Source organism: Rhincodon typus, chromosome 7 (assembly GCF_021869965.1).
Source record: "Rhincodon typus isolate 14 chromosome 7, sRhiTyp1.1, whole genome shotgun sequence".
NCBI lineage: Eukaryota > Metazoa > Chordata > Chondrichthyes > Orectolobiformes > Rhincodontidae > Rhincodon > Rhincodon typus.
Window position 1 is genome coordinate 94,583,797 of NC_063338.1, and position 13,317 is coordinate 94,597,113.

The window sequence follows — 13,317 nt, forward strand, 5'->3', positions numbered from 1 at the left end:
TTCCGGATCCACATTATCCCTGCACTTTTCCATTGTGGGAGATCACCAAGGATCTTCACTGTGTGACATGCTTGTGTGGCATATAGGGACTTAACTGTTCATCCAAGTGCTTTCCCACCTCAGCTACCCTCCCAGGCAGTGCATTCCAGATCCCCACCCGCCCTCTGGGTGAAAAAGGTTTCCTCAAATCCCCTGTAAACCTGTACATTGTGAAGTCACAATCAGAGAAGCCGTGATCTTTTTGAATGGCAGACCAGGCTTGAGGGGCTGAATGGCCATCTCTTGTTCCTAATTCATGCATCTGTATGCAATGCGTTATCGCTGTGTGTTTTAACTGCATGCTATACTTGTGTGTCAACGCTATGAATTATTGCTGTTTGTTATTAATGTGTTTTCGCTGAACCTTATCCTTGTATATTAGCTTGTGTGATGTCATGTGCCTTTAAGAGGGATTTGTCCAGTCCAATTTCTCTCGAAGAGAGGTGTTGTAATCCTGGTGTTCAGGTGCCTGCAGAGTAAATAAACAGCTTTGGGTTTTTTTTTGAAAAAGTAGACAAAAGAAGCATGAGTGGGTGGAGTCGGGCTCACACAGACCCAGGGTTTTAATTTTTGCTTTTAGTTGGGGGTTTTGGTATTGAAGCTGCTAGATACAGCTCTCTCTGCTGCTGAGAAAAAGCTCGAGTTCTCTCTCTGCTGCTAGATTCATTCTGTTGATGTTCCTTCTCCTGGACTGAAAGAGATAGCAAGTGAGGGAATCAGTTTTGCTGAACTTGCCTTTGCCAAGGGTGTGTTTATGGGATGCTGCTGTATTAGAACAGTTGATGAGTTGTATACAAAATATATATTACTTTGTTAAGTATTTCGATAGAATTATGCTGATTCTTCATTTTTTGTTTGTATTTTAATTGTGGTGTGAGAATAAAATACGTTTTGCTTAAAGCCTAGTAGTTTGACCAATCGAATCACATCTGGAATGCAACGTGCCTCTAAATAAGATAAAAGTTATGGTCCAAGCTACATCTTCGATTTGTTTTGAGGGAATTTGATCCGGTTAATAATACTTAGTGCCTCATCTCTATTTGTTAGTCTCTATATGTCCCAGTCCCAGCGGTTTCTTACTTTTCATGTAGTCCAGGTCAGCGCTGGCGAGCATTTGTGCTTCTGCATCATCGGTTGGCACTTTCTGGTACACTGTGACTCCAAGCGCAGTCATACTCCCAATGCAAATCCGTTCCCGCAGATCGTAACGTGCTCGCGGGCCACTCGCAATCCGGGGAGGGTCCTTCTGTCTGTCAGGACTCCTCAGGGAGGACTCAAAGCAATCCTGTAGAGGCTTCAGAAAGCTGCCAGGTGGGGAGGTGACAAAAAAAAAACAAACATTTAAAAATTCAGTTTTATTTCAGGAATCAGTTTGATGGAGTAGAAACACTCCAACTGTCTGGGGATCTGAGTGATGAGGAATGGCAGCTGCCAGAGGCATCTTTGGCTTTGAGCTAAAGATATTGGCAGAAGCTTTGAGATTTTGGGATGGGTCAATTAAAGGGAATCAGCAAAAGAATCAATACTTGCCTGGATGCTTGCAGCTCTGACAACACTCAAGAAGATCGACATCCAGGACAAAGCAGCCCACTTGATTGGCACCACATCCACAAGCATCCATTCCCTCCACTACTGACGCTCAGTAGCAACAGTGTGTATTATCTACAAGATGCACTGCAGAAATTCACCAAAGATCCTCAGACAGCGCCTCCCAAACCCATGACCACTTCCATCGAGAAGGACAAGGGCAGCAGATACATGGGAACACCTTCCCCTGCAAGTTCCCCTCCAAGCCACTCACCATCCTGACTTGGAAATATATCGCCGTTCCTTCACTGTTGCTGGGTCAAAAACCTGGAATTCTCTCCCTAAGGGCATTGTGGCCAACCTACAGTAGGTGGATTGCAGCGGTTCAAGAAGGCAGCTCACCACCACCTTCTCAAGGGGCAAGTAGGGATGGGCAAGACATGCTGGGCCCAGCCAGAAACACATCCAACAAGTGAATAAAACATGAAAAAGCTTTTTCATACAATGTGTTTCAAGTCCCATGAACTCTCAAAACTCCTGAAGAACTGTCGTATCAGATTCAAAATGTTAACTCTGTTTCTCTACTGATGTTGAGTTTCTCCAAGCATTCTCTGCCTTTGTCCCACTACCTCTACAGCTTCCATGCAGTCTTTCAAGCGAAGTGACCAAAGGTGGGACATTTGAGGCCAGTCCTGAGGCCTCGTCCTTGCGGGCAGTGGTCATTAAAGCTGGCGAACCGGAACGGGATTCCCACGTATTTACTTTGGACAGGAGTTTGCTGAACGTAAACCCCCAGTGCCAACTGATGGTCAGGGACTTGCTGCTGCGGGTATGATGGGCTGAAGGGCCTTTTCCCGGTGCGGTAGATCTTTCCGACTCTTTGACTCTATGTCACATACAAAGATCGCCTTGCGTTTGGGACCATATCTTACCTTCCTGTCAGTCCTGTGTGGGGTTTCCATGGCTGCTGCTGGTCACAGTCTCGAGTCTGCTGCTGAGTCATCAGAGACTCGGTTGATTCCGTTGATATGAGATGGGTCTGTGAAAATATGAAAGAGAACATTGCACAAACATCCCACATAGCTGTTGATGTCCCAATTATCCTCAGGGCTCCCCTCCTGCCCCGTCCTCTCACTCCAGCCCCAGTCAAACACCTCCCTGTCATAACCACCTGTCCAGAAGGATTGGAGACTGAGAGAAACTGCTGTTGTTTTCCTCAGATCAAAGGAGGTGAAGGTGAAATTTTACAGCTCGGCCAAAATTATTGCTTGCCAAAAATAAAAACAGAAACTGCTGTAAAGAGCCCAGAGAGGGAAGCAAAGAAGATACTTTCCCACGATTTAGCTATACTATAATATACTATAAATAAATGTTCTCCATTCAATTCTAGTCTGTAACTCATGCCTGGGAATCTGTTATTCCATAAATACACCACCTGAAACCCCTTCCCCCAATTAAATTCCAGTCTCTAACTCACACCCAGGTATGAGGGTGGCATAGTGGCTCAGTGGTTAGCACTGCTGCCTCACAGCGTCAGGGTCCCAGGTTCAATTCCACCCTCGGGCGACTGTCTGTGTGGAGTTTGCACATTCTCCTCGTGTCTGTGTGGGTTTCCCCTATGTGCTCTGGTTTCCTCCCACAGTCCAAAGACATGCAGGTTAGGGTGGGTTGGCCATGCTAAATTACCCCTAGTGTCCAGGGATGTGTAGGTCAGGTGTTTTAGCCATGGGAAAATGCAGGGTTACAGGGAAAGGATAGGGGTATGGGGCTGGGTGGCATGCTCTTGGGGAGTTGGTGTGGACTTGCTGGGCCAAATGGCCTATTTCCACACTGTAAGGATTCTATGATAAATCTGTAATACTATATACACATACACACTGAACCCTTTGATTACATTCCAATCAGTAACTCATTCCCAGGTATCTGTTATTTCTATATATATAAACTGCCCAGAGCCCCGTCTATTAGAACCCAGTCTGTAACTCACTCCCAAGTAGCTGTTATCCAATGTATCAGCCTTTGGTGGGTCGGGCATCTCTTCACTTCCCGACAGATCCCTGTCCTGGGTTTCTGCCTCCGAAGGCTCTTCCTCCTCCTCATCCACTTCCTGGATGGTGGGCGTGCCCTCTGAAGGAGGAACTGAAGTCTTTTTCTTTTTTCTCCTCTTCTTCTTCTTGTATTCTGGGCGAGGGAGCTTCCTCCTGAGGCGTGTGTGGTGTGGTAGGCGAGTAGAGAGCGGATGGTGAATGTGGTGTGACGTGTGTCGATGATCTAGAGATTGCACACAATGGCATTGAGTATGACAGGATGGAGGAGTGAATCCAACAGCAAAACTGGAGCCTGTTTGTCTTTCTGCTCACACAGAGAGCCAATCCCCACCCTACCGCATCTCACTATACCCACAAATGCATAGTAACATAAAAAGTAGGAGTGGACCATTCTGCCCTTCAAGCCTGTTTCACCATTCAATATGATCATGGATGATCATCTAAGTCAGTCCCGCGTTACTGCTTTCTCCCCCACACCCTTTGATCCCTTTAGCCCTAAGAACTATATCCAACTCATTCTTGAAAACGTTCAACGTTTTGGCCTCAACCACTTCCTGACAGAGAATTCCACAGGCTCCCCACTCTCTGGGTGAAGGCATCTCTCCTCATCTTAGTCCTGAGTGGCCTACCCCGCATCTGACCCCTGGTTTTGGACTCCCCGGCCATCGGGAACATCCTTCCTGTGTTTACCCTGTCTAATACTGTTGGAGTTTTCTTGGTTTCTATGAGATTTCCCCCCATTCTTTGAAACTCCGGTGAATATAGCTCCACCCTCACCAATCCAATCTCTGTTTCTACGTCAGACCTGTCATCCGAGGAATCAGATTCTCCAATCCTTTCTTGCTAAGAATGAGTGTGTTGGAATAATTGAGGAAAAACTGTTTTCAGAAGTGGAATTGTATGTAACCAGAGATTCAATGGAATTAAAATTATTGGCAAAATGTTAAGGGGTTGATCCTTTCTCATAGCAAGTTCTTGAAGTCTGGAGGATGCTGCCTGAAATAATGATGGAAACAGATTGAACAGGAACTTTCCAAAGGGGGAATTAGAGAAATATTTGAAAGCGACAAACTTCTAAGGGCTATAAAATTCTAACATGACTAAACAGGTTAGATGCAGGAAGGACGTTCCTGATGGTGGGGGAGACCAGAACCAGGGGTCATAGTTCAAGGGTAAGGAGATGAGGAGAAATGTCTTCACCCAGAGAGCGGTGAGCCTGTGGAATTAGTGAATTCAGAAAGTGGTTGAAGCCAAAGTATGTGTTTCAAGATAAACCATTTGTGGCTAAAGGGATCAAGGGACATGGGAAAGGGCAGGTTTTCAGTATCGAGCTCAAAGATCAGCCATGATCATACTGATTGGAGGAGGAGCACGATTGAGAGGTTGAATGGCCTACTCCTGCTCCTATCTTCTATGTTTCTCTGTTTCGATGTGAAGTTCAAATTCAATTTTAAAAAGTTGGAATTAACGTGAAACGATTGTCAATTGTTGTAAAAACCCGTCACTAATGTCCTTTAGGGAAGGAAATATGTTGAGCTTACCTGGTCTGACCTACATGTGACTCCACATCCACAGCAATGTGGGTGACACCTGACACCCTCTGGGCAGTTAGAGATGGGTAATAAAGGCTGACTCCAGCCAGCAATACCCACATCCCATGAACGAATGAAAACAAAATGACATTTTGAAGGAGCAAGTCACTCAGTCCAAGGGCAAATAAAGATGGACATATCCCATGAAAGAGAACAAAATAGGGGCCGGGAAAGATGGTCTAGTCTAACAGGCTGGTTATAAAATAATGCGCAAATAGACTCACACTGATAGGCACTCGCTCAGGCAAACACACTCGCACTTACATTCAAAGTCCTTTTCGTTATAGGTTCGCTCAGGTTCCCGTGCAGGGCGATCACTGATCAGATCACTTAGTCGCTCAATGCCCAGCAATTTGTCCAGCTCTTCCTCCTCTTCCTCTTCCACATTTGGCTTCTCGGTCTCATCTTCGACCTGCAAACAGAAATGGTTGTAACACCTCACTGTAGGGCTCACAATGACTTCAGTCGCCATTTCCCAATGCACATCTCCATAGTTGGTGCTGCTGATGTAATTGACAATAGCACATCTATGTTTGCACACTCAGTCATGAAGTCACATAGCACAGAAGCACCCCTTTGACCAATCAACTCTCTGCTGACCTATCTACACGAATCCCACTTTCTAAAACGTAGCCCATAGGCTTGACATTTCAAGTGCTCATTCACACCACATAAGTGCCAGGCTATGACCATCACCAATAACAGACAATCTAACCACCATCCCTTGGCATTCAATGGTGTTACCATCACTGAATCCCCCACTATCAACATCCCGGGAGGGGTACCATTGGCCAGAAACTCAACTGGATTCGTTACCTAAACACAAGGGAAGGTCAGAAGCTAGGAATACTGCAGCGAGTAACTCACCTCCTGACTCCCCGAAGCCTGTCCACCATCTACAAGGCACAAGTCAGGAGTGTGATGGAATACTCCCCACTTGCCTGGATGGGGGCAGCCCCAACAACACTCAAGAAACTTGACACCATCCAGGACAAAGCAGCCGCTTGATTGGGACCACATCCACAAACATCCACTTCCTCCACCACCGACTCTCAGTAGCAGCAGTGTGTACTATCTACAAGATACATTGCAGAAATTCACCAAAGATCCTCAGACAGCACCTTCCAACCCCACGACCACTTCCATCTAGAAGGACTAAGGCAGCAGATACATGGGAACAGCACTACAACCACTGGTAATTTGCACACTGACAGGAAGGAGAGATCACATCTGCAGTGAGACATACCCAGACTGGGACTTTGGAGGCAGTGTGGGAATTCAGTGCAAAGGGGAAAACGTGGCTTTTGCAATTTTTTTTTTGTTCATAGTTTGTAAGGTCTTTGTAATGGGGAGAGAAAGGAGAAATTAGTCATAATTGGGTATAGTACAGTCAGGGAAATAAACTGTTCTCTGTAGCCAGGATGAATAGTCCCAAAGGCTATTTTGCCTGCCTGGCACCCAGGTCCAGAGTATGTCATCTGGGTTGCAGAGGAACTTGGAGTGAGAGGGGAAGGATCCAGTTGTTATGGTCCATGTAGGTACCAACGATAAAGGTAGAAAGAGGATAGGGGTTCTGCTGAGGAAATACGAACAGTTGGGAGCTAAATTGAAAAGCAGAACAAAAAAGGGAATAATCTCTAGATTGCTACCTGAGCCATGAGCTAATTGGCACAGGATCAACAACATTAAAGAGGTAAATGTGTGGCTCAAAGATTGGTGTGAGAGAAATGGGTTCAAATTCATGGACATTGGTAGCAGTACTGGGGAAGGAAGGGGCCGTTCCCAATGGGATGGGTTCCACCTGGATCAAGGACCAGAATCGTTGTGAATTGCATAAACACGGCTGTGGAAAGGGCTTTAACCTAAATAATGTGGAGGTATGATGGTGGAAGGTGGGGGACGCTCAGTTGCATGGAAAATCATGCGAGAAGTTCAAGGTGGGAGGCTCAGACGAAGCTATTAAAGTTTCCACGACAAATCGTAGGACAGAGATTATGGAAAGGCTCAACAATGTGACTTCAGGCACAGAAGATAAGGGGACAACTATGAGAAGGGGGTGCAGTCAACATGGGACTGAAGGTGTTATACTTAAATGTACACAGTGTATAAAACAATGTAAATGAGCTAATAGCGCAGGTTAAAATTGACAGGTGTGATGTTGTGGGTATCACAGAGATGTGGCTGCAAGGTGATCAGGGCTGGGAACTAAATATCCAAAGAGATTGAAAGGACGGGTAGAGGGGACAAGGTTACTTTCTTAGTAAGAAATTAAATTAAATCAATAGCAAGAAATAAAAAAGAGCTGGAAGGTGCAGAATCTGTGTGTGTAGAGTTAAGGAACTGCAAAAGGGAAGACCCTGATGGGAGTTGCGTATAGACTTCCTAGAAGTAGTCAGGATGAGGGGAAAAAAGTAAATCAGAAGATGGAAAATGCATGTAAGAAAAGCACTTACAATAATCATGGAGGACTTTAACATGCAGGTTGACTGGGAAAATCAGGTTGGTAGCTGATCTCAAGAAAAGGAATTCATGAAATGTATATAACATGTTTTTGTGTCGGAGCAGCTTGTGGTAGAGCCCACTGGGGAACAGACAGTTTTGGATTTGGTGATATGTAATGAGGCAGACTTGATTAGGGAGCAGAAGATGAAGGAACGCCCTAGGAGGCAGTGACCACAACATGATAAAATTCACCCTGCAGTTTGAGAGGGAGAAGCTGGAATCAGATATAACAGCATTACAATTGAGGAAAGGGAACTACAAAGACATGAGGGAGGAGCTGGCCAGAGTTGATTGGAAGGGGAGCTGAGCAGAGAAGAGGTGGAGCAGCAATGGCAGGGTTTTCTGGGATGCACAGCAGAAATTCATTCCAAGGAAGAAGAAACATATTAAAGGGAAGATGAGGTAATCCTGGCTGACAAGAAAAGTCAGGGACAGAATAAAAACAAAAGAAAATGCATACAATCTGGTGAAGATTAGTGGGATTGAATTGAATGATTTATTGTGACTTGTATTTCAGGGAAAATAGTGTTTGGGAAAACCTTTTACCCTGTCCTCCTCCACCAATTTCTCATCCTGGCCCCTTGATAATTCAGTATTTTTGGAATGCTATTAATGTATTCCACCATGAAGACTGATGTGTTTATTCAAATCCTCTGCCATTTTCTGAATCCCCATTATTATGCCTCCAGCCTTATTCCATAAGCGGCCGGTGTTCACTTTGGCCAGTTTTTTTTTCCCTTTTGTATCTTAAAAGAAATTCTTACTGTCTCTTTTCATGTTACTTGCCGTCGTGCTCTCAGTTCATTTATTTCCTTGTTTTGCATTTTCTGTTGTAGGCTTTTAAAATTTTCCCAATATTGATTGCTCTACAATGCTGCCATATCTCTTTGTTTTGTAAGCCTGCATATGCCCCTCCTGTGCCATGCTCCCCCCAATTAGTTTCAAGCCCTCTCTACAGCCTTAGCTATTCAATTTATTAGTGCAAGGGTCCCACTACTTGTAAGTTCAAATGAAGTCATTCTCATCAGAAGAGCTCCCTCCCACCCCAGTAGTGGTGCCAATGCCCCACAAAACCGAAAACCACTCCATCCAAACCAATCTTGGTGCCATGCATTTAACTCCTTGACTTTATTTACCTTGTGCCAGTTTTCCTGTGGCTCAGGTGGCAACCCAGAGACTATTACTGCTTTTTAGTTTACTTCCTAACTGCTTGAAACCTTTCAGCAAAACCTCCCTTCTAGTCCTACCAATGTTGTTGGTACCAACATGGATAACCACCACTGAATTTCTCCCTTGTCTCTCCAGGTTTTTCTCTAGCCCCTCTGGGGGGGTCCTTAGCCCTAGCATAGGGCAGGAAACATGGCCTTCAGGGCTCCCATTCATGGTTGCAGAGAACAGTTGCAATCCCCTGAGATATACTGTGCTCTACCACTCCGACATTCCTGTCCCTTCCCTCCAATTGATTGGCTCTCTGTTCCAAGGTGAGGTGGTCAGTTTGCTCACTATCCCAACAATCTCCGCTCCCATCCATTCAACTCGCAAGATTCTCATCACAGAGGCTGCTCGAGATCGAGTCCCTGTACCTGCCTCAACTGCAGTCACACCTTCCCACCCTTGATCACAGATCAAGCTGGAATTGCTGCGGTAATGGGATGTGGCTACCTCCTGGGGCAAAGTGGCTTGGTACCTTGTCCTCTTTCGAATGTGGCACAATGTTCACTGCTCAGATTCCTGCTCCTCCTACTCACTTCCTGTTTAAGTCCATAAAAAATAGAAACAGGGTGGGCCATTCAGCCCCTCAAGCCTGCTCCACTGTTCAAAAGGATCATGGCTGATTTGACATCTCTCATGTCCACTTTCCCGCAACTATTTAAACTGTGTAACCGCCAATTCCCTGACCAATCAAAAATCTATCAATCTCAGCCTTAAATATACACAAGGACTCTGCCCCCACAGCTCTCTGTGACAAAGAGTTCCAAAGACTCACAACCCTCTGAGAGAAGAAATTCCTCCTCATCTCAGTCTTAAATTGGTGTCCCTTTATTCTGAGACTATGCTGTCTGGTCCTAGACTCTCCCAAGAGGGGAAACACCCTCTCAGCATTGACCCTGTCAAGCCCTTTAAGAATTCTGCATGTTTCAATGAGATCACTTCTCATTCTTCTAAACTCCAGGGAGTAGAGTCCCAACCTGTTTAGCTTTTGCTCAAAAGACAATCCCTCCAAAACAGGGATCATCCGAGTGAACCTTCTCTGATCTGCCTCCAATGAAATTATATCTTTCCTTGAATAAGGGTAGGTAATCTGCACACAGTACTGCAGATGTGGTCTTCCCAGCACGTTGTATAGTTGCTGTGAGACTTGCCTACTCTTATACTCCAACCCCCTTGAAATAAGGGCCAATATTCCATTACCCTTCCTGATTCCCTGCTGCCCCTGTGTGCTAGCTTTCTGTGTTTCATGCACAAGACTCCCAAGTCCCTTTGTGTTCCAGCTTTCCGCAGTTTCTCTCCATTTCAATAATATTCTGTTCTTTTCTTCTCCCTTCCAAACTGAGCAATTTCACATTTTCCCACGTTATACTCCATTTCCCAACTTTTGCCCACTTAGTTAATCGGTCAATATCTCTCTGTGAAGTGTTTGAATCCCGCTCGCAACCTGCCTTTCCACCTATTTTTGTGTTGTCTGCAAATTTGACTAGGGTATATTCACTTCCTTCCTCCAAGTCATTTCTGTCTGTTAAACAGTTGTGGTCCCAGCACTGTTCTGTGTGGAACCCCACTGGTCACTGTAGCAATTGTAATGAGGTCAGCCAGGTGGACCCATAGAAAATGAGTTCCCTGATTGGGGCTGTTAACCTGGTCCAATCAGGGAGTCCTGGCTGACGGAGAAAAGGGGAGTGTCAGAGATACTGGCACTCTGAGAGCTGACTCTGAATGAGGCAGGTACTAAAGTCAAGGACAGTTCTAGTGTAAATAAAGGGTGACTTGGTGATGGGATACCGGCCTCTGTGGAGTCATTTCAATCATGGATTGTCAACTTGAAAAAGAACCCCTCATCCCCCACTTGCTGTTCCTTGCCTGTTAAATAATTCTCTATCCATGCCAATACACCAACACCGTGGGCTGTTTTCTTTCACTGTGTTTATCTCGCTCTTTCTGTCACCAAATATTACTCACCAGGTGTAAACATGTGGGGGCATCTGGTTCCCTTGCCCCACCAGCTGCCATGTCCACTTGGCACACAAGTTCAGAGCACTGGCCAAATCAGCCCTTCTCTTTCACTATCGTCCTCTCCACAACCATTGAGGATGGCATAACCTGAAAGAAGAGAGAGAGAGAGAGAGAGAAAGAGCCCTGATACACTGCTATGTGAGGGGACAGAAACAGAAGGAGAGGAAACACTGTGATGCTAGCGCATGAGGGAGAGAGAGCATGGGTGAAGTTATTTTCTGAGGGCTCTTCTGAGAGCTACTATTTTGATTTTCACCAGATACACCTTCATTTCAGTAACACCCTTCATGCGATGTGATGCAGTCAGATCACAAACTCACTTTGTGCATTGGTGTTGGCACAGTGTACTTACATGCACACTAGAACAGAATTAGACAAATTCAACAATATCCACGATAATTATCAAACCTCCATTAAAGTTAGAGCCACAAGACTCAAGGAAAATTTAAATTTCCTCAACGCCACTGTATTTAACAAAAATTCATTTGGTTTTCAATAACTGATAACGTCTTCATAAAAGGATTTGCATGGAATTTGTTCACTGTGATTCCACATGTTTCTGGCTCCAGTTTAGTTGGCTATTCTTCTATTGGGAAGCTGGTGGACTCTCTCCATCTCTCTCTGTTCTTTTGCAGGCACTCTCTTCTACTGCCTCTCCTTCCTAGCCACCCTCCACTCCCCTCCCCTCACCCCCACCATCAAGCCCTGACCTCTGACCTCAGACCTCACCCCCGCTGACTCCTTACCTCCCCCCAGCCAATAACCTCAGTCACCCTCAGATCCACCAGCCTGTCTGGCAAACCTGCTCTCCCCAGTGACCTCAGTCCGACATCCCCACCATGTGCCTCAATCTCCCTTTCATCACCTCTGCCCTCACTCCTACCTTGCTAACACTTGCCTTCCCCACCTCGGGCCTCACTCCCTCCACCCCCACTCCCACTACGCCAACCTCACTCCTCCCCAACCTTCACTTTACCTTCACCTCAGTCCAACCTCGCTCCCCCTCCCTCACTCTGCCCTCCCGTACAGACTCATCCCCTCCTCCACTCACCCCGCTCCCTCAACCCCACTTCCTCACAAATCCCTTTCTCCTCCTTCACTCCCTCCTCCTTACCTTCTCACTTTCTCGCCCACCCTCACAACCCTCCCTTTCCCTCAGTCCATCAATTCACCCTCCTTTTCCCTCACTTCTCCATTCTCCACTCTCACTCCCCTCCTCTGCCCACAGTTCCCCTTATCCTTCTCTCAATTCCCAGCACCCCCCTCATTCTCCTGTCTCTCTCTCCCTTCCCTCACTCCCTCCTCCACTTTCACTCTTGCCTCCCTCACCATCTCCTGCACCCTCACTCCCCCTTACTCTACAGAGAGAGAGAGGGAGAGAGGGAGAGAGCAATGATACAAGCTATGGAGGGTAGAGAGACAGAGAGAAGGGGCGAGGGACAGAAAGAGTGATGAAGAAAGACAGTGGCACTAAGGAAACAGAATACAACAGAAAGTGAGCTTGAGGGATAGGAGGGATAGATCCAGGCGAACAGAGTAAAAGAAAGGGACAGAGAGAGAGAGGGAAAGAACTAAGGCACAGATATATGAGGAACAGAGAGGCAGAGTGTGAGACAGGGAAACGGAGATAAAAAGAGGCAGAAATGGTAACAGAGAAAGAAGGAAATCAAACCCTTGTCTGTACTTCAGCGATCTGTGAGTCCGTGATAATATTGCTGCCTGGAGTGTCTGTGCTTTCTGAATGTTTAACAGGTGCCAACAAATAATTGCTCAGCTAATAGAAAACAGCGTCTTGTTGTAGCCTGACTTAGGGAAGATGCTAGTCTTCTTGCCTGGTTAATAATGCACCCTTTACACCAGTGCATCAGAGCAGAATACAGTATCAGCCGTGACCTGAACAAGGAGTCACCAGTTAATTCCTCACCAGCTGAAGAAGTCTTAAAGGGGCACTGCTCTCCTGTAATAGATGTTCCTCAGAGTTTCACGAGAGCCAGTTCTCCCAGGACACAACGCAGTAAAACCAGCTTTCCAATCAGCTATTCAGTTTACCTCTGAGTAACATGGCACTGCAAATCAAAGCCAACTCACCACAATTCCGAGACAACAAAAGGTGTTCTCATCATTTGGCATGGTCTCCTTAATTCATCAACAGGGTAAAGGTCACTCAAAGTGTAACAAAATAACAGTTTATTCACAGGAAGATCACTCGCTGTGTAACCGTACAAAGCCAGTGTTTATTCAGCAGGGTAAGGGTCACTCACTGTGTAACCGTACAGGGTCAGTGTTTATTCAGCAGGGTAAGGGTCACTCACTGTGTAACTGTACAAAGTCAGTGTTTATTCAGCAGGGTAAGGGTCACTGTGTAACCGTACAGGGTC

At 45.9% G+C, this 13,317-nt stretch overlaps 1 protein-coding gene across 2 annotated transcripts in view; it reads right to left on the reverse strand.

Moving 5' to 3' along the window:
• Window positions 1–981: 981 nt before the first annotated feature.
• LOC125483548 (anion exchange protein 3-like) overlaps window positions 982–13,317 on the reverse strand; it is a 31,400-nt gene continuing 19,064 nt past the window's right edge. Inside the window, exons 2-6 of one of the 2 annotated variants that reach the window (XM_048599352.1) lie at window positions 10,886–11,026; window positions 5,471–5,618; window positions 3,554–3,837; window positions 2,499–2,605; window positions 982–1,343 (exon numbers count right to left, since the gene is read on the reverse strand). In XM_048599352.1, coding sequence (XP_048455309.1) covers window positions 1,076–1,343; window positions 2,499–2,605; window positions 3,554–3,837; window positions 5,471–5,618; window positions 10,886–10,936 — 858 coding nt within the window. In that variant the 5' untranslated portion in view covers window positions 10,937–11,026 and the 3' untranslated portion in view covers window positions 982–1,075. The remainder of the gene's footprint in view (window positions 1,344–2,498; window positions 2,606–3,553; window positions 3,838–5,470; window positions 5,619–10,885; window positions 11,027–13,317) is intronic. The other variant, XM_048599351.1, reaches the window with a different exon arrangement.